The following is a 21,756-nucleotide window of genomic DNA, read 5'->3' on the forward strand; positions in this document are numbered from 1 at the left end:
TCGATCGTCGATAAACAAAACGTCTATCCGATCGATAAAATTATGTTGTGTATACATCTATTGAAATCTAGACACAAGCATAACTTCCTTTTATGTATTAACTTATTATTAAATACATCCGTATGACTGGTACTTTTATATTGTTACTTTATTACGAAATGCGGATAAAACTAAATGAAACTTAATTAAATATATTTTGCATGGATAACTTAATTAACAAATTCTCGTAAAGTAGATAAGATTTTAGTTTTTGATTAAAATTGCTCTTACGAAATATCTTCTATTGTATTGAGCGTGTAGATATGATGACCTTGAACTACTGTGAATATGACTATGATGCAACATCATTGCGTGGTGTTTTCTTCAAATCTACTTTGCATGAATTATTTGGCTATGTAATTTCTTCCTGGCTTCATTTAAATCTGTCTAATTCTCTTGGAAAAAATCGTACTAAAAGATTAAGATATTATTTCGTAACGACGGAGAAATGTTTCACTAATTTGTGTAAATTTATATGTATATTCTTTCATGAAAAATTTAAAATAAAAAAAATAAAATATAAAGAATCATACCTGTTTCTTAATCGTTTTCAAAAAATTTCTTTTGAAAAGTTCAGAATAGGTAATGTGCTTATTTTATATAAAAAATGGTCAGAAAGTACTTTTTATTTAGGAGTTACTGTTAATCGATACAAATACAAAGCAGCCTACAACTAATACGGATTGTCCAATTTAATTAGTTATATAATAAAGTGTAATATGCATTGCAGAAAACTAATTAAGAAAGGTCAACAGGTTTATTTTAAAATCTACCATATATGTCAACAAAGGCCGATAAACATTTCACTACCACGACTACATTGTTCTGTTTCATCAACCAACAAAGAACATCCAATATTGCTCGCTTAAAAGGCTACCACCTTCTGGCTGGCAAGCCACTAAATTTAGAAGTTCACATATGTATATGTGTCATTTCTGTTCTTTGGGAATCTTGCATCCAAATGCTTCCTTTATTCTCAGAAAGAAGAGAGAATGATGGCCAGTGTGTTAATATCACAAATTTCAGGACCAATGTAGTATTCTTAGAACCTTCAAATAATATTAAGCCTATATGCTACAGTTTACACATTATTTAAAGAAAAAAAAAATGAGACGGGAAAGGCAAGGATAAGCTACATGTATAATGGTAACTCTAAACTAACCATAAAACACTTTAGATCAAATTGTCTAATGTTACTTTGTTTTGTAGAAAGAAATTATAGTTCATCTGAATGCATACTTTGATCTTTTTGTAATTAACTTTATATCTTTCATATTCTTCAAATCAGACAATCTTTTTGTATCGAACAACATACTGTTATACGACAAGTAGTTTTAAACTTCACACTTTTGATTATAAATTCAATTCAATTTTTTCTGTACACTGACTAACTGAGGCTTAATACAGACAAAATAAATCCCTCGTATCATAATTTTCAAAGAAAATTCAAATCTGTCATATATATGTATCTTTTTACCTTCTTGTTATTAACTTTATCAGTCTCAATATACAGGAACCAAATATTAAATAATTAATATTTATGAGACATCAACAAACGCTTCATATTTTGTAAATCAGAGAATATACTCTGTATCGAACAATAAACTATAACATGACAAGTAACTTCAAACCTGATACTTTCAACTACAAATTTCATTCAATATTTTCTACAGATTATCTAACTGACATTTAAAACAGATAAAAATTTCGAATAAACCACTTTTAAAACTACCATACAATCCCCAAAAATATGAAAGACTATCATTCCTATGGTAGTAAAAAGCACAACGTTTCTTTAAATATATTTACGTCAAGTGACATCAGAGGAAGTTAATCGACGCAGACGAGTACGTCGTAAAAACGTTATCAACAATTAGTAATCAATTGCACGTTATCAAAACTGAAAGACAGGTGAGATTATGATTATACGGCACCGTGTTGAGACATAAGAGAAAACAAAAATGTTACGTACCAAATGTCAAGACGTGGGTGACCGTGTGCTCTGTGCTGGTATTCTCAAGAATTTCCGAAGGTGGGGGTGGCGGTGGCGGCTGCATGGCGTTCTCCATGTCCCTGTTGCTCGATAAAATTTCGATGTCACTCACGATACAACTCTCGATCTTCTTTAGCGAGAACACATTTCGCGAAACGATGCGGGTCGATGATCTTCTGGTTCGTCGCAAAAACGTACGTGGTCTATGTCTACGCGTGACACAAGATCTTTCTCTCTTTCTCTAATGTACTTACGATCGTCAAGATAGAATCGTTTTTCTGTATTGCGTTACAATTGCGATCGTCCTGATTGTCACGAAGAATAAATGAATCGGTCCGAGAAATGACGCATTGACACCGTGTTTTTACATGATTGCCACAACTTTCTCGCGTCCGTGTTGACGGACAACGAAGACACGCACGTTTCAATATACTGCGCATCCACAACGCGCAATGTACAACACTGAACTGGTTTCGGTTGGTGCGTCAGTACTGTCGACAGATTACCGACCGTGTGCGATATTAAATGAAAACCACGAGAGAATAGAAAAATATGATAAGTTCATTATTGATTTTTTAACTTTTGTGTCGCTTGATAGTTGAAAAGAAATACTAGGGTAAACTATGTTTTGAATGATTTAAAATTTCTTATCTCATTTTTTATCACTTGATAGTAAGCAATAGAATACAAAATACACAATTGTTAAGTTTAGAGGATCATATGAAGTGTTTTTTTAATAAGTCTCACATTTCATTTGCAGAGTATCACTTTTTGTAGTCATATGAAAGTACTTGCATACTATTAATCATACGAAATTTAATATCCATAGGCCTGATTAATTAATACGTAAATGCTACAATAATAAATAAATGCTGTGCAAATACTTTTTGTAACCACTGTAATTGAGAAAGGGAATAACTTGATATGTAAATTCAAAGATATAAGTCTTTTGAAAATAAGTAATAAATCCACGATGTTTTGTAAGAATACTAGTTTGATTTTTATGTTAGTTTAACTTAATTAGTATTAAACTGCGTAACTAATGTTATCAACATTTTTTTAATGTTCAAGAGGATGAGAAAACATATTTAATTCTAAATTAAACGGCAAGACAATTTTGATGAGGGATCGACTAACAATATATTGAATTTTAAAATTGCTTCTCTATAGAAAACAAGCAGTATAACTTATGTTTCTGTGATAATCAAATGATCTTATCGATTCCAGCGGAGAAGGCATCCCGATCAATTTTCATTAATAAACCGTTTTTTTTATCCTTCTCTAGCAATGATAGGGACATTTTTGCACCGAATTACTTATGAATGTAATAAAGAAATGCGTTTCTTAAGTTCTCATGCAGGATACTCTAATGTTTCGAACAGGAATAATATGTTAATAACAAGACGCAATTTTGTAAGATTCATTAACATTAGAACTACATACATAAAATGGTATAAGATTGATTACAATTTTAAAAAGATGCGTTTTTTTAAATATTGATATTTACTTTTATTGAAAAAAATATGATTACATATATTTATTTATTTTCTTATTCACCATATATTCATCATATTGTTTTAATTCTAATTATGTATGTATAATATATGCAAGTATATATTAAAGTAGTTCAATAGTTTTAACGATAATGGATATAATTTCAAAAGTTTTATAATGTATATAATATGATTTCTTCATGGTTTTATAATTGTATAATTTTTTGTCCCTATACAATTTTTGTAATTTTATATTTGTAATTTTTCAGTTTGTCCGTAATTTTATAATTTTCATATATTTAGAATAAAACTACAATGATAGTTTTCGAATAAAATTCATAACTATAATTTCTTGTCTTTCTATTCATATATAATAATAAAGTTACTTCAAAAAATATCCTGTCTGTATCATACTTAAAGGTTAAAAATTACCAGTCATCGCTGTTTACTGGACTAATAGGATTAAAATAATAGGATTAAAATTGAAAGAAGGAAAATGTGAATATTTTACTCGATATACAACCCTTAGCAAAAAGTTTACGAAACGTAATAAAACATGGAGGCGAAACGATGTACCACGATGTTGATCGAAATGAATAAGAGTTATTAAAAGTAAACAGTGACTTTATTTATAATAACAAGTCTTTAACAATAGTAGGATGTCAATAAAAGTCATTGTCTAAGCCAGCGTCTCGATGGATTTATTTTTTAAATAGCCTGAGTCTCTTTTACGCTGAATAATTAAATCGTTTCCATGTATTGCTTAAAGATGTAATTAGATGCCTCAGTAGATAATACTTTTTTTTCTCTAGACGATAGAAGGTGCAAAAGACAATTTTAAAATTTGTTAAATAATCGCTAATCGTATATAGTAAGAATTATAATTACTCTTCGTTACACTTGGAAAATTAGAAACTTACTAAGCATAATATGTATATTTTTTTAAGACACAAATACTTGAATACTTCGTTGTATAGTAAATGATAGACGAAAAATTAATTGTTAATTAAATCTACTTTGTATCATGAGTAGTGGGATACATAGTCGGTTTAAAAGCGATAACTTAGTTATTGTAGGTCACACGTATCTCTTCACTCGTTTCAACGCAATATATTGCTACGTTGTTAGCCTTCAGTATATTGTAATTGAAACCATTGAGCAGTATACTCAATCTTTTAGTTCTTGAAATAAATGTAAAATTTGTATTCAAAATGTTTACTGAACTTTTACCATTTTGGACGAAATATTGGTACCATATACTGATTAGTATCATACTTTACATTTTTTTGACATTATCTTATGAAGTGTTAAAAAAGGGCACTATTTTTATTCAAAACAAAAGACATAATTTTAACATTTTGGATAATACCATGGAGCAGCTAGAAGGTAATAATACTATAATATTATTACTACCAGGTTTTAAATTTTTAAAATAATAATTATAAAAAAGTATGCTATTTAAACTGTGAAATTCATTTGTATTTTTATATAATAAATGTAATAATGTAATAATTACTGATTAGTCATGTATTTTTTTAATAAAATAAAAAGTTATAATATTCTAGACATTAATCAGGAAACACTAGAAAATAGTGATGAACCTGTACTAACAACAAATTTAAAACATATCCCTTATGTATATAAGAGACCCTCTGAAGAAGAGATACTCTGTCGAGCTTCTGAGTTTTATAAAATAGTAGCTGCTAGGAGAAGTATAAGATTTTTCAGTCCTGACCCTGTACCAAAAGAAGTCATACATGAGATAATAAAAGCTGCAGGTACAATATCATGTTGTTACATTCACAAAACTTTTATACATCTGAATCGGTTTTAGGCACTACGCCTAGTGGTGCACATACAGAACCATGGACATTCGTAGCGGTATCAAATCAGAAGGTGAAAGAACAAATACGTCTTATCGTTGAAAGTGAAGAAGAAATAAACTATAAAAAAAGAATGGGAGTAAAATGGACAACTGATTTACTTCCATTAAGAACAAATTGGATTAAAGAATACCTGACTACCGCTCCTTATTTAATATTTGTGTTTAAGCAAATTTATGGAATTTTACCCAATGGAAATAAGAAAATTCATTACTATAACGAAATGAGCACATCTATTGCTTGTGGTATTCTCATCACTGCTATACAGGTAATATTGTTATAATACTATAATCTCTTATACTGTATACCTATGAATAATATGAATTAATAATATATGAACTTTAAAACTAGTATGCAGGTTTGGTAACTCTGACTTCTACTCCTTTAAACTGTGGACCTGCCATCCGCAACCTTCTTGGACGTCCTCCTAATGAAAGGCTTGTTGTACTACTGCCAGTTGGTTATCCAGCAAAGGATGCTACAGTGCCTGACCTTCAGCGAAAACCTCTATCTGATATTTTAATAGAAATTGATTGACACATATGTAATGAAAAATTATGGGAAACAAAGTACCTCTGTTTAATACTTTGTCAGAATATTTGCTTACTTATGGGATGATACAAAAATGAGTACACATAATCATAGATTTATATATATAAATCCTGTTTTTATAAAAAAACTTATATTTGTTTTGAGTATTGTTTGTTACTTATGAATATCTTACATTACACTTTCGCAAATATATATATATATTATTCATTATAATTATAGAATATAATTTTCCTTGGTCAAAGACATGACTTTCAATCTTATAAAGTTATCCTAAAATGTTCAAAAGGGACCTAATCCCTGAAATATAGCACCCAAAGAAGTTCTATCATTATGTATTATATTCCTGCACTCAGAAAATATTCATGGCACACAATAAGACTGTCTAAAGTTAGTGATTCAGTTGTATACTAATGTTTATTGAAATTTGCATACAGTTTGTTAAAAATAAGCAATATAAAATGTAAATTCACCATTGACTGGATCAAACTCAAAAATCTTTATAGACTCATTTCCATGACATCTAATACACACAATTCCATGTCGTTAAGCGACCTTAAAATTACTCGAATAAAAAAGAAACGAGGAGTTACAACAATGAGTACCAAATATCACCATGGTATCTTAAATTAAGTACATTCAATATATAAAATATAAAAATACTGAGCTAACAATAAAGGGCATATAGAATATAATTTTCTGCTGTACTGTGAGTTTTTTGTATGTCATAGCTACACTGCTACTAATGGCTGTGTCATTAAGTGTAAAAGCTTTAATATCATGATACATACAGATAAACAGATAGTGTTCTATTTATCACTATTTATGAAACAGATGCTATTAATATCATGTTCTTCCTAGAATATCAATCTTCTTTTCTTTACGTTTGCTTCTTTCATTCACCTTGGATTGAACCAAGTTAATAGCAAGGAGCTAAAGATATTATGAAAACTTGAGATCTCCAAAGTCGTTTAAGGTGTAAGCAGATTTTTGAAATCCTAAAAGCAACCGAACTTCGAATGTCAATGGCTAAAAATATATTGGCCAGGAGAACTAGGAGAGTATTTATCGATGTTCGCAATTGTCGAACCAACTTATTTCAATAAAAAAAGCAACGACGTTTAACGACAATCTGATGCCGAAGTCCTTGACCATTAAGGTTATGCCCATTAAACCCACTGACTCTAATGGCAAGCTTAAGGGGGTATTCTGGTCTAGAGGCATGAATTTCGGGCGATTTTTGAAGCTCTGTACAAGCGAAACAAAAAATATTTTTGCTATCCTTCTTTTTAGCATTTGTTTATTGATATTTCGAGATTACGTAAAAAATTCACTGAAAAAAAAAACTCAATATTTAAAGAGTTATGAGCTGGCAAAGTGGGTGCCGCTGAAAAAATGGGGTGTCGTGGCGTGCATGATATCAACCCTTCTGGTCATCTGAGACAAAAAATGCGAACGGATTCTTAATTAGTATGGATGCCGCTATCGTCTGAAACTTGGAAAAGTCAATACAACATTTTTTCACAAAATGACGGCCGTTTGAAAAAAAATTTCTTATTTCGCACGTTTTTTTGACAATTCCGAACGTTTAAAAAATAGTAATATTAAAGATTTTGAGCTGAGCGTGATCCGGACGATAGAGGAGTATATAAGTAATATTCAGACCAAATTTAAAATAAATCGGTTTATTAGAACTTGAGATATCGTGCACGCCAATTCGAAAAAAGTAGTTTCGATAAAAACGCGTTTAAAATTTTGAGACAAGTTTACTCGGACAACGTCTACCGTCTACTATTCATTTGTTCCGGTAAGACCGGAGCAGATGCCGCGTCACAAAAATGGCTGTAACACATAAAATAATTGAAATTTTGAAAAATCCTTTTAAGGGCATATTCTTAAATGTCTAAACTTTGGAAATATGAAAAAAGAAATTTTTCGATTTTTTCAAATTTCTAGACCAGAATACCCCCTTAAAGCGGCCATTCATCTGTTCTCGATAGAAACATTAAGACAGCCCCTTGACCTTATACCTTCGTACATCTACTGATAAACGCTAGTTTGTTAGAGAATATAAATACATAATTGTGATACTTTTCATTTTCTGAGATCACCAGTGCCTGAGATAATATAACGTAGCATTCATACATTACGTATACTTTGCGATATTTCATCTTATTCAATAGAAACTTAAATCGAAAAGAAAAACAAAAAGCGGAATAGTTAATGCTGCCGACGTTGTTAATTAATAGTCCCTCTTACAAAGGAAAGAAGAGTTCACTTGAAAGTACATTTGCGTTTATCGTAATACTAGAAAGAAGAGTGAGCTTATAGAATACTCTCCTAATTCGAGAACGGCCACTGCACCACAGCAAATAGATAAAATTCATCACTTATTTACGAGAAAAAAGATTCTTAATCACGGCGATGAAACTCTGCTATGCACAGACGGCAAGACCAGGAGCCCTCGGGAGGAGACGCAAGAGGTGGAGACAGACAATACATATGGTATCCACGATCACAGTCGTCACAGAACAGCAGCTGATCCTAGTTTGGTTCGCGAAACAATTAATTAGCTTCCAACGATGCCTAACTGGGTGTAGTGATTCGCGATCGTTGCTTTATACAGTTTACTATCTCTTCCTCTTTACGATTACCCTACTACGGTATTCACTTATTCAGATGTAGTCTGAACCATTGTTAATTTTCGATAATCACAAACTTTTTCTTTTCTTTTTTTCTTGGTAAAAGATATTAGTAACGCGTTGTAATAGTTCAAACAATTTAATAAGATTTAGAATCGTCAATGTATTTCCGTACATCTTCCTCAAACTATTTTGATTTAAAACCAACAATTTTTTCAAATAAATGATAATTATAAGAGATACCTAAATATGCGGTAACTGATCTGTTTTGTTTCAATGGTCTTGATAGATTAAAATGTTTCAATATGATATACTATAATATTAATTTTGTAAAATATTATCTTGTAATACAAATAATTAATTCTTGAATAAATTTTTCGTATTATAATATCAATCAACTATTTTAAATTTATTTAATCAACAAGTAAATTCATATTATTTTAATCATTCTAGAAAAATAAACATTTTTTTTTCTGATGATCACACAATGATAGTTAACGTATTAATAGCAACGAAAGAATCAACGTAAAGTAATCGACAAAGTAAGGTCTAGACGAAGATAACGTTAACGTATGTATAGAATAAAGAGTATTCGAACAACATTGTCCTTTCGTGACAGAGGAGGAAAATCAAAATAGTTGAAGTAGCTACACGTGGATTGTTCTTTGTCTCGGTCACGTAAAGTGTAAGGGAAATCCGAAAAATGGTAATGAATACTCACATCGTTGTCAGAAGTACCACAAATGGAACAGCATTTGCATTCGATACACTGCCACCTGTACTTGCGAACAGAAACGATCATGTTCGCTGTGAATTGCAAACAAGTCGGATGCCCTATAACAAGAACGTAAACTAGGTCATGGAACACGCATTTGGGACGGAACAGGATAGCTTTTGGACGAGTAGAAAGGTGCTAGGACATTTATCTTGTGCCGAAGAACAGTGAACTCCAAGCTATCATCTCGTTTCTAATATCTTTTTACTCCATATTCAGAAAGATAAACGTTCATTTAAGAACTGGAACGGAAGCATTTTGTCGAAATTCCAAATTAAGTTCGATAGTTACATTCTTTTTTTTTTCGATTGCTCAAAAAACGCGTGCGATAAGATTTCTATGATTTATCACAAAGAATCATGACTTTCACCCTTCCTCAGCACTAAAAACGTCCGGAATAATGATACGTTCTGTTATGTTTCCGCACAGAATGTTTTATTTCATGATATCTGCGATTGTATTCTTTTTTATTTTTTTTTTTTTTTTTTTTTTTTGATGTTGCCTCTTGAACATATTGTTATTTTATTTGGAATAGTAAGGTGGTAAGTAATAGCGGTGCGTACCTTGGAATAGTTCACGTTCTTTCTTGCGCAGCACAATATAAACGTCGCGGACCAGCACACTCTCTCCTCTCATTAGTTTACACACACTTTTTTTTTCAAATCTTCGTACTCTTTTTCACCTCTTTCACGCTATTTTTCGTTTCTTTTTCTCTCTCTCACTCACGCTTTCTCTCCTTTAGTGCGCGCGGGTGTGTGTGTGTGTGTGTGCTATATTTTTTTCTTGACACCCATACACTCACACTCGCGCGTACACAAAATGTACACAGACACACACGCGCACACATGTAACTCATATAACGTATCACATTTGATATATATAATATATATATAATATATATATTTATATATAACTAGCGTTACTTAAATACTAGATTTGTAAGCCTCATGGGTATTGCTTAATTAAAATTGCCTAATAACAAGTCTTCGATCTTTTTTTTTCTTTTATATAACAAGGAGGAACTATCTCTGCATGCTTTCATACTCGTAATTACTTTTTTTTTAATCTTTCATCCTCTCTCTTACACTAGGTGTGTGAATCACTCTTAATACGATAAACAGAAGGGTTCATCAAGATACGATAGTGATTCACCTTCAGATTTATTTCTCTCTCGACGCACGAGCGCTACTAAGCTATAAAGTAAACCTAAAGGATCTCGTGTTATTAACCCCTTAACCTACAATATCGTGTGAGAGACGTGGAACGTCGAACGGGCCGAACATAAACAACACGTGTGAAACACGTGGTACACCTCGATGTTATTGATTTATTATTCACTTCAAGATAATCAATCTTTCTTGTTAAATGATCAATTGGTAGTGATTATTTATCAAACATCTTGCAAAATAAAATTAGTTGTACCTTACACATGCATTTACATATCAAAAAACATGTGCGATTTGCACAGCTTCGAACGCTCAGTCAAACCGTGAAACGGCACGACGTGTGACCGACCTTATTGTTGTTTATGGCACGCACTACTGGAATTTAAATCGTAAGATAAGGGGTTAAACACATCTCATCTTTCCTCGCTCTTTTTTTCCCTCTCTATATATATTCTTCTTTCCACTATTTTATTCCTATCTTCACTTATTTTTTTTTTTTTCATTTCTTTTCTCCCATTTTTTTTTTTTTTTTTTTTTGGTAAGACTCGAGAAACTGGCGTCGACGACGTTTTTCAGCAGAAAGACACAAAAGAACTTGCGTGTAACACTTAAAGACGATATAAACCCTAGGTAATTCCTCTGCGTGTGTTTCTGCGCTGTGCAATTCCGGTCGGTTAATCAGACGCACCGTAGAAATTAACCATCTACCCACTGCGCTTGTTTACACGTCGGATGTAAAGGTGATAACAAGGGAAAATGTCGAGTACACGTACGTACGTTACAACTCGCTTGCATCGGTTATTCGTAAATCTATGATAATGATATAACGTTAGCGTTGGAAACCAGCTACTAGTAATGGAAAACGAACGCGCGGATTGCAGTACCGTTCGGGAGTGGTGAGTGGAGAGTTGATTAATTAAATACGAATGGTGACGGCGACGACCTCTCCGCTACGACGTGAGAAACTCGTGGAATATTGTACAAACAATAAAATGACGAATTTTTTCTGTTTTTTTTTTCTTTTTCTTTCCTTGTATTCTTTTCTTCTCGTTAATTCTAGCGTTCGAACGATATTTTCTTGTACGAATATCAAAGCTTGTATAAAACTAAGCTATTATCGAGTTTCTAAGATTACGTGATATATCTTTATCTCTTTTTTCTTCATCTTTTTTCATATCGTTAAAACACGACGTATGGTCGAAATCCTGCCTAAAGACTGGAGAAATTCGTTTGGAAAGAAAAGAAAGAATTATCGTTAGTTTTTACAACCTTTCTCTCTCTCTCTCTCTCACTCTATATACGCATGTTTCGCTTGCATATGTCGTCGCTTCACTTGTTCTTTCTCCCTCAATGTATGCAATAAATATACTCGTCATTTGATGACGATTACGAATGGTAAAAAGGCGATTACTATATTATGTATTACATTTGCAACGTGAGACGGAAACGATTAATGCCCAGAACGAAACGGAAGATTTTAAGAGCAGCAGATTTATAAATATGTGGAATGTTTACGCGAAAAAAAAGTGAAATTGAAAATTAAGAAATTATTTTTTTTTAATTTAACCCGCGATTTTTCGTTACGATTCTCGAAAATGCTGTAAATCGATTATTTAAAACGCATACCATCTATGATTATTGCATCAAAAAGTGGCGGATAATCAATCGTGAATTTATTAATACAACTGTTTACTAAACATTGCTACGTTCGTACGAAAAATCAACTTTCCTCTTTATTGTACTTTCCAAGAAAAATGCAACGTATCGGTAGCAAAGATATTAAAAAAGAAAATAATATGATAATGAATTATGGTCGAATCGCAAAAATGAATATTCTTTTTGTGACTTTTTTAATTGAGTATTTTGAACGACAGTACTTGTTTACTAGCGTTATATGTGCTGCGCTCTTATGGTGTGGTATTCTATGGTAATATATTCTGTAAATAGAAACACTCGAAAAAACGTAAAATAAAAAAGGATATTTACAAATTTGAAAAAGTGTAGAAGTATCGAAAAAACATGGTCGATCCTGTTATTTCTTTTGTTTCGTCTTACTATATATAAATATTGTTGCTCTCGTTAAACGATTCACGACTGTGCTGGATAATATCAATAATATAAAGTATATATATAATATATGTATATTGTATATCGTATCGTTTTGTTCTTTAAGCTCTCTTAAAACTTCGCGATCATATGGAACGAACAATTCTCGCGGCAAGCTTCGTCCTCTTATTGATCCTTTTTTTATTTTTTGATTTTTGAACGAAACAACGATAAAAAAAAACCACACGATTACACTGTAGTCAAACAGAGAACACAAACACATCTTCTTCAATATGTGCTCTAGTGGTACTGTGCAACAGGAATTTTGTTATTTTTCTTCTGTTTTGTTCCTTTTTCTTTTTGTTTTCTTCGTTTCTTTAAAAAACTTTCAAACACGTCGATTTCGCGATCTACAATCTTTTTTCTCTCTTTTCATCAAAAATTTTCGCGTAAATTGTACGATTAATCTTATCGATGATTTATCTCTCTCTCTCTCTCTCTCTTTCTCAATCTTTTTTTGTTCATTCGCATTTCTTTCTTTCCTTCTTAAATATCCAGAGCGAGATTCATGTATCTTCAACTTCAATTGATTTTTGTACATAGTTAATCTTCCTCATTTTCTATTTGTTTATCATTTTTCTTTTTGTCCCTCTTTCCTCCGTAAAAATTTTTTTATCCCTTAAAAACTAATCATTGAATTACACAATAAATCACAGTTGATCCGTGCAGTAAAGGAATTTCGCGGAAAATTCCTATTACTCAGATGCGACAAGTTGCACCATTGACAAAGTGATGTTTTTGCTTTTCGTGCCTTGACTAGTGTACGTAAAGCTCGTAACCATTCATATTCCTTTCTCTCTCTTTCTCTCTCTCTCTCTCTCTCTCTCTCTCTCTTTCTCTCTCTCTCTCTCTCTCTCTCTCTCTACCTTTTTATTTTTGTCCGCCTAGAAAACCGTGCAGATAATCGATATCCCTTAATTATTGCACATGAACTACGTTTTAACGATGGTTCCGAACGTATGTCACACAGCAACTAGTTTGTCAACCTAACCTCAATCCGAAAAATAGTATATTATTCTCTTACTTTTTTTTTCAGCACTTTTCTCCATTTTTTTAAATTTCCTCTTTTTTCTTTCATTACGATTCTCTCGCGGACAAATCGAATTATCCTTAACGGTATGAAAAATAGCGATCGAATCGGTATGATAACCTCCGAGTCGACGATGGACAATAACAATGATTCGTCTACGAAATTCGTCTACAACGAACAGAAAAGAAAAAACGATCCTTACGATACGGATACAAAAGTCTAGTTCAACAAACGAACAGTTCAACTATAAACGATTGTTAATTAATCGACCATGATCAATACGGATGATCGAATGAACAATGATGAAACGCGATAATTCCTCGGCTCTTATGCCTCGTATGAACACAAGTCGCGGATCGTAAGGAGACACAAGAGATAAAAACGCGCGCTGTTGACCGTGTTTTATGGGGCGATAAAAGTTTAAACTTCGTATCACTTCCTATTGATGGACTTGACAAATTTTAATCTTGCTGTTCATTATCGATTTTTCGTGAGAAGAGGAGGCAACAAGAAGACTGCAAAAAGGAGACACGTAAAAGTGGACTATAAAGGAGTAAGGAATATTAACTATTTTGTATAGGATAATTTGTTAAGGAAGGAGGTAGACGGAACTGATTTCATACTTCCGGAAGACAATGGTCCAAATAGGCAATTGGAAAAGGAGGGAGCACCAAGGTGTGGCTCCCTCCATAACAATAACATTTATCCTCAATATATCTTCTCCAGAAAGAGATGAACAGAAGTCCATTTAAGTCCATCGAAGGGAATGACCGAGCACTATATAAAACACAACGTCCATAAAATATCTTTTTAGCCTTGTCTCGATCTCGTTTTAACGAATAGAAAGACATATAACGTTTTAAAATAATCTTTAGCATAAGATCCTTTCATATTTCCCTTAAATTGATGTTTACTATAAACAGGTCCTTAGTATTTTTATCACATTGATATTTCACATAAACGATTCTTTTATATTCTTTTTAAACTTAAGAAAATATAAACTAAAGAAAATATAAATATTAAGAAATTGTTAAGGATCAAAAATACGAACGACCTAGAGAACGCTATAAGGCTAATAAATACTCGATTCAACTAACGAAAATTAACTCTCAATTCAACGAACAACGGAAAGGATGCATAATATGTAACATTAAATACACATTCCTTTCACAAATACTCCAATCATGCCGAACAAAATACTCATCCCCATATACACAGCCGATAGCGCGGAGATTGATTATCGAAAAACGAGAAGAGCCACATCCCCGGCTGCGAATGTTCAATCGACGAATACGATACACGACGATTATCGTTCCCGGAAAACGCTATAGATATCGTTGCTTAAACGCAACAGACCAGGGGACAACCGTGGCTTAATTGTGATTCGTTCTCCGCGTATACTTGCGCTTGATCTTTTCCTCTGGCTTACCTGAGCGACCGCAATCACTGCAAGAGACCAACTCTTCGGAGCCGCCGGTCTTTTTATTTTCCCTAGCATCGCCCAGACAGAAGTCGCAGTATGGGGACGGTTGCGCGGACTTGCCAGCTTTTTTTTCGTTCGTCCCTGGGGTCGGTGGGCCTTCCGTCCTCACCGAGGAAGGCGAGGGAACAGCTGTACCTGGCGACGGCACCGCCGGCAGATGTTCTTCCTTCACGGCTGGTATCGTAGGCGATGCTGGCGCTACCGTTGGTGGTACCGCGGGCAATTGTTGCTGCTGCTGAGGTGGCTGCTGTTGCTGAGACGGTTGCTGTGGTTGTTGCTGCTGCGACTGTTGCGGCTGAGGCTGGGCCGGCTGAGACTGCGGTTGTGGCTGCGCCGATGCTCCCGCAGCGGACGCGGACGGCGCTGCGGGAGAGGGACTCGAAGTACTCGACGAAGTTGCATTCTGACGACCCCGACGTGTACCACCTGATCACAAACCGACCACATACCCAGTTGCGCTTTGCGTCTCAAGCTAATGACCATGCACACTGGCTTAGAAACAATGATTTAGAGTCAATTTCTGTGATGACGAACAGCGATAATCGATTCGGTTACAAGCCTTTCGGTTGTCGGATGTCGGGTCGACAGCAATATCACATTTGATAAAGCATTGAGGATTCGTGGCTTTGCTTGGCGAGCGATTGCCGGTTCTGAAATAATTGTGACAATCCAGGACAAGGAAATTGTGGAACAGAATCTATTTATAATCAGTGACTTTTGGATATTTTGACAGAGTGGTGGAAATTACTATTTTTTTAGGTGAAAAAAAAAAAAATTGACGAGGAATCGGCTGTACAATTTTAGTTGGCTAAATGTAATATTTTTCACAAAATTTTAGCCGTTGTAATTAACTTGTCATTTTTTAAAGAAATATAAGGATAAAAAAATTAGACACTGTATGGTGGGATAAACTATTCCTGTACAGTGACCTTGGACAGTGAACAGATTTGAAGCGAAAGAGATTAGTGAAATAATCTTACGTTTCTGTGAAATTCAGAGAATCTTCACGACAGGCAATCACTTACCACACAAATGACGAAAATTGTTATTTCGAATAACCAGAATCGATCATTCGATGCATCACAAATGTTTTAATGAAAAGAAACTGGCACAACAATAAGGAAACAAATGAAATAATACGTATATAGATACATATAATATATATGTGTGTGTATATAAATATATACATATACATATGTATATATACACACACAAATATAATAATCGTAACAGGGTGCACATATTATGTCAATCCAATATGCATTCCATCACCAAAAAAGAGCAATTCCAAGATTATATAAAGAAGTCGGGATAATTCGAAAGTGTTCCAAAGATCAGACAAAACAGCACTACACAAACGTGAAAAACAAACTACTTTGGCAACTCATGTAGAGAGATAGACAGAGAGAAATAGAAGGATATAAGACAAACGTATCTCCGTGCGGTTCTTTTTCTTTAGTTTGAAGCTCTGCAGGCGCTCATCAAGAGGAAAACTCGAAGCCAAAATCGCTCTAGGAAAGTAAAGCAGTAATAGAAGCAACAAGCAAACAGAAAAATGAAAAATTAAAACAAACTGTAAAAAAAGAAATACTATATAGTAACTATTAAAGATTAGAAATTAATAAATGCGAACGCATGCTATATAGAGAATTACGGAAGAGACGACTATCTCGTCGAGTGAAATAATAAGACGCACACACATACCAAACATTCAAAAATGACCGCGTCAAGGAGCACTACCGATTTCATTAAAATGACGTCGCCTCTCTTTATTTTCCGGTTTTTACTCTTCCAACATACGAGAACATTTTTTGGAAGGAAAAAGATGCGAATTGCAGAAGCATGCTATTGCAAAACATTCGCAACGATCGCTGCATTTCTCTTTTTATAATTTCGTTTGAATCAGCCCATCTTAAATATATATAATATAGTTAAATATATATATCGACGAAACAGAGAGAAATCTGAAAAATTTTCAGCACAATAAAGGCAGACATAATTTTTGGTATACATATAAACAGTATACGTATATATATATGTGTGTCAAATATATATATATATATATAAAAAAGAAAAAAAAAATCGCCGTTATCATACTGACTTAGGCATATTCTTCTCCGTATGATATTTACGCGACACGTAAATTATCCGAAAAGAGATAATAAAAATGAAAAAAGATTATTGTGCATGAGAGATTCCATATGCATGAAAAACGCTATGGAAAAAAGTGGAAACACAAAAATCAATTACGGCTACGGTTATTTGCAATACATGCATTTGCAATACATGTAATTAAGAAGAGAGTAAAAACAACAGAAGAATATAAGAACAAGAAGAAGATATTATATTTAATTCCATCAAGTTAGGTAAATATTGTTCAGGGTTATATGAACAAGTAAGTAGTTGCAAAAATCGGGATCCAGAGATCAAAGATCATAAGGCATCAGGTAAAAAAAGACATCAGGAGACCAGGAACAAGTTGACGTTTGTTTCTTTGTTTCTTTCTGGGTTGGTATTTTTTCTTTAAAGGAAAGTGAGAAAATTGAGCTGATTTTGGCTCCAACCTGGCTGGTTCGAAGCAGCGGTGTCTGCAACGCTCCTAGGTTCAACTTCGGCAGGACTGGGACTTAGTTCCTTAGCAGGATCACCGGAGGAAGTAGAGTGGGAATGACCGTAATGGTAGACCAGACCAGGTCTGGTTTTATACCGTGCGCTGCATACTGCAAAAGTGCAAATACTGTTTTCCCACAAACCATCCAATGCAACGTCCATGATAAGAGAAATCTTGGTCGACGAGTTGGTTGGACGATATGGGAGGATGTACTTATTTAACCGCCGCGTTAGAAATGTATTTTTAAACCTTTTATAATAACAAAGAACATCAAAAAGATTAAACTATGGAAGACAGGAAAGGATAAAATCATTGTACGACGATATAAAAAAGTTCTTGGTGAATTTCAAGAAACGAGGCGGTTAAAGTAAATCTAGGATAGAAGCTTACAGGTTAGGGACAGCATTTGCACACCTTCCGCACCAGTACATATCCCTATCCACCTACGAATCTATATGTGGACAAGCAGTGAAGGAGTTCCAGCCCAAGAAGCAAAACTAATACGATGCAAGGCTTGATGCTTGTATACTCCTACAGAATGAGCTCGCTACAGTGTGAGCCAGTACATTCTTGCTCTGTTATTGGCAGGTAGTATAGAAGTCCGAAGATATTTGGCCAATTTCGTAAGCTCGACGTCATCGAGATAAAAAATTTCGAATATCGTGAGGTTTCTTCTATCGTTGCGTGATCGAAGCTTACTAGTCGAGACCAAATGTCTTTAGATTTATTTTCTGCTAATCTAACAGGAGTGGTTTCAAGAAGTAAACAGATTGCAGGCACATTCGAGTTAATTCATAGACTTCGTGTCTGGAAAAAGTTCGATCAAATTAGTAATGACTATTATACTCCTTCAAGGTTTGGACAAGCGCGACGTTACACGTTCATGAAAATTATGCTTCAGCTAATTTCGATATCTCGTCTCAACGCTACTGTCATAAACATAATCTTACGTGTTGTGATAAATAAAAAAAAAATAAAAAAATTGCATTAACCATTACACAACAAATATATAATGAATAGCATTTATCAGATTCGTAACCGTGATTGATAAATCTTCGAATGAATGTGAATTTACGAAACGCGAGTTACGTGATAAACTATAGTATAATTTTAGGGGGTAATTGTCTTTGTACAGAATGATACAATGTACTATTTCATAGAAATTTCACACAACCTGGATTAATATATCGTAGATTCTTCTATATAAAAACTTCGATTCTTTTTTATGTGGATAATCAATCTTTGCCTTTCATCCATGAATCATACCATGTCTCTTCATACTTCAACAAATAGGAAAAGAGAAATGGAGTACAAGGTTTTTGATACAAACAGAAATTATACAGTAAGGACTGGAATATGCTAAGTAATATACTGCAATTCATAAACTTGAAGGAAAACAGCAGTCAATACAATACTGATCAATTCCACTGAATGAAAGAGCACTAAAAGTCAACTGTGGAATTAATTTTACGACTAGAAGGGTACCTTCCCACGTTACACAATCAGATTATACTTAGTTCAATCACCATCCCCAAATGTAAAATTATGCGGCAACCAAGACTAAATCTTTAATAATTTATTTCGAGTTTCCAATCATCATCTTATATTAATATAGTAACCTTTGCGTATCTTGTAAAATAATACGTAGGCATCGTAAAAATATAGTTATTTAATAAAATCAACAAATCTTCTAATGCAATGCATTTCTTTTCTCTTATTTCAAAATTAACAACTGATAAAACTAATAATAATTATATTTTTAATGAAACTAGTAACAGGAAGTGGTCATTTGTAGTTGTATCTGTGATTAAACTTACGGTCACAAACGAATGGCTTATCAGTGTCAACGGCATCATAGTTGGTTTTCTTGCGCCCGCGTCCCCCACCCTATATTTAATAAAATATATGCATGACGAATTTAATATCTGTCATATGTAAAGAAACTAAATTATGAATTTAAATGGAAAACAAATTAAATATTTTTCTTTTTCTTTTAACTTCTTCGGTATGGCGACAGTTCGACGTATAGTGTTATTGGCGAGAGTAACGTAGCGCAAGTGTATCGTATGTATATCTTCTGTTATTAATTATATATATTATTAATCTATAAACAAATGGACAGATTAAAACGATTAAATAAATAAACAAAAACACTAAATGTAGCAACCGTATCGAAGGATATAAGCATAAACAATTGACTGTGTATTTCGTATCTGTTGATCATAACTCACGCTTATACCGAAAAAATTAAATTAATAAAATAAAATGTTTGCATAACTATGCAGCACCAATCAAATTTACCTTAGTACGTTTGCCCCCAGGACTATCTGTAGAAGATGGGTGGTTTCGTGCAGGATGATGGCCACCTCCACGTGGTTTTCTTCGTTTCCTTTTACTACTATAACTTTCCTCGTAATCATAATCACTTTCGGCATCAGGTTCTTCATACGTGTCCATATCCAACATGTCTTGCTCATCATAGTACCATGCATCTTTACTATGTTCATCTGCATCAAATTATTACACGTCGCATTATAACAAATGAAATTTATTTTTAACTTTATTTCACTAATAATGTAATATTATTTATTACCTTTAAGGGCCACTGAATCTTTGCTATCATCATTTACATGTGTTACAGTTTCTACACCTTCATTACCGTCTTCAGTGTCACCTCTTGGTCCTCTTTTTGGATGTAAATAATGCATCAAGTATTGTCGCCGTTTTTTCCTCCATCGTTTACTAGGATATGTATATATCTGACCATGTAACAAACCAGGTAGTCTTTCTCTTGAAGACATAAATAGCGCAGAGTGATTCTGTGCTACACCTGTAATTTCATATAGTCAAATAACAACAGTAACAATTTTCATCTGTAAATAACTATGCTACATAATTGTATATTTGTAATACTAATACCTATCGTTTTTAATTGAATAAGTACGGAGTGCAATTGCTCCAAATATCTTCTTTCAATTATATCAAAACTTTTTCAATAAAAAATAACAAATTCAACGACAAAGTCTAAATGTTTAAATTATTTTTAACAGTCATTCGAACGAGGAAGCCTTAAGGATACGAACGAATCATCATTACATTATAGGTATATCATGAAAAACAGATATAAAAATTTTATAGAAAAATTATGATAACTAATACCTGTTTGAGAATCGAGGAAAGGCATACGTAAACGTCGTTCTCTGCATAGTCGGCTATTATAATTTGAGGAATTTTCAATGGCTTCCCTATATGCTGTGTCATTGAGGAAGCTGTGAAGAAATCAATAGTAGCCATGTAAAGTCCTACATCCTACCAAGAATAAATTTATATTTTACAGTTAAAGGAACACATACCTTTCGATTTTACACAAATTGCTTTCATTTACAACTTGAATAATTCCTTGTGCAGCCGGCGAGATTGTAATGGCTGTCATTTTATAATAATCAAACAATACGCTCCCAGGCTTCTACTCGCCACTTACTGTTCTTGCCGGAAGCAGAGCTCCATATTTTCAGGCATGCGCGTCCGTTTCACTCGGAAATCAGAAATGCGTACTTAACATACCATAGACAACATATAATCAGAGAGGAAATGAAAGTGCTCACGCGTATGGCCCTGGTTGTTCCCGGACTAGTGCTGCATCATACGGCGAAATGCTGAGTTTAATTGACATTAGCATATACAAGAACCTAAATTGAACGAATTAAACGATCTTACATATGAGATCATTTATTGTTGTAAAGTGTTATGAATGCTTTTTGGGGATTTTCTGATAGTACTCATATGAATAGAGAAGTATAGAGACGACATATAGAAGTTTCTAATCTAGAAATCCATTGATTCAAAAGTTCTGCGTTTTCAAAGTTTGGTACTTTTAGCCTACTGCATAACTTACTTTAACCTGATAGCCATTTAAACGATAAATTTCTTATTTATTTAAACACATATTATATTCAGAATAACGGAATCTCGCTTTATTATCAATA

The 21,756-nt window shown here is 33.4% G+C and overlaps 3 protein-coding genes across 4 annotated transcripts in view; 1 reads left to right on the forward strand and 2 right to left on the reverse strand.

The window, feature by feature from the left end:
- The window catches only part of LOC138187412 (ribosomal protein S6 kinase alpha-5), a 51,432-nt gene extending 48,927 nt beyond the window's left edge, over nucleotides 1–2,505 (reverse strand). Inside the window, exon 1 of the mRNA XM_069128165.1 lies at nucleotides 2,012–2,505. Coding sequence (XP_068984266.1) covers nucleotides 2,012–2,108 — 97 coding nt within the window. The 5' untranslated portion in view covers nucleotides 2,109–2,505. The remainder of the gene's footprint in view (nucleotides 1–2,011) is intronic.
- A 1,695-nt stretch (nucleotides 2,506–4,200) lies between these two features.
- On the reverse strand, nucleotides 4,201–21,350 carry d4 (double PHD fingers d4). Of its 2 annotated transcripts, XM_069128206.1 has the most exons (10): nucleotides 21,124–21,350; nucleotides 20,930–21,039; nucleotides 20,364–20,600; nucleotides 20,072–20,277; nucleotides 19,588–19,657; nucleotides 17,724–17,879; nucleotides 15,106–15,585; nucleotides 9,321–9,433; nucleotides 7,916–8,501; nucleotides 4,201–7,141 (listed from the first exon to the last, which is right to left on the reverse strand). In XM_069128206.1, exons 1-9 carry the CDS (start codon nucleotides 21,201–21,203, stop codon nucleotides 8,370–8,372), a joined length of 1,584 nt encoding a protein of 527 aa, XP_068984307.1. In that variant the 5' UTR covers nucleotides 21,204–21,350; the 3' UTR covers nucleotides 4,201–7,141; nucleotides 7,916–8,369. The 2 variants fall into 2 exon arrangements, with proteins under 2 accessions (XP_068984307.1, XP_068984308.1); XM_069128207.1 differs by lacking the exon at nucleotides 17,724–17,879 and having other exon boundaries at nucleotides 21,124–21,347.
- Iyd (Iodotyrosine deiodinase) lies at nucleotides 4,737–6,203 on the forward strand. The gene is made up of 4 exons (XM_069128228.1): nucleotides 4,737–4,911; nucleotides 5,091–5,303; nucleotides 5,360–5,676; nucleotides 5,760–6,203. Exons 1-4 carry the CDS (start codon nucleotides 4,737–4,739, stop codon nucleotides 5,943–5,945), a joined length of 891 nt encoding a protein of 296 aa, XP_068984329.1. The 3' UTR covers nucleotides 5,946–6,203.
- Nucleotides 21,351–21,756: the final 406 nt, after the last annotated feature.

This window comes from Bombus flavifrons, chromosome 15 (assembly GCF_040668555.2).
Source record: "Bombus flavifrons isolate JBK064 chromosome 15, iyBomFlav1_principal, whole genome shotgun sequence".
NCBI lineage: Eukaryota > Metazoa > Arthropoda > Insecta > Hymenoptera > Apidae > Bombus > Bombus flavifrons.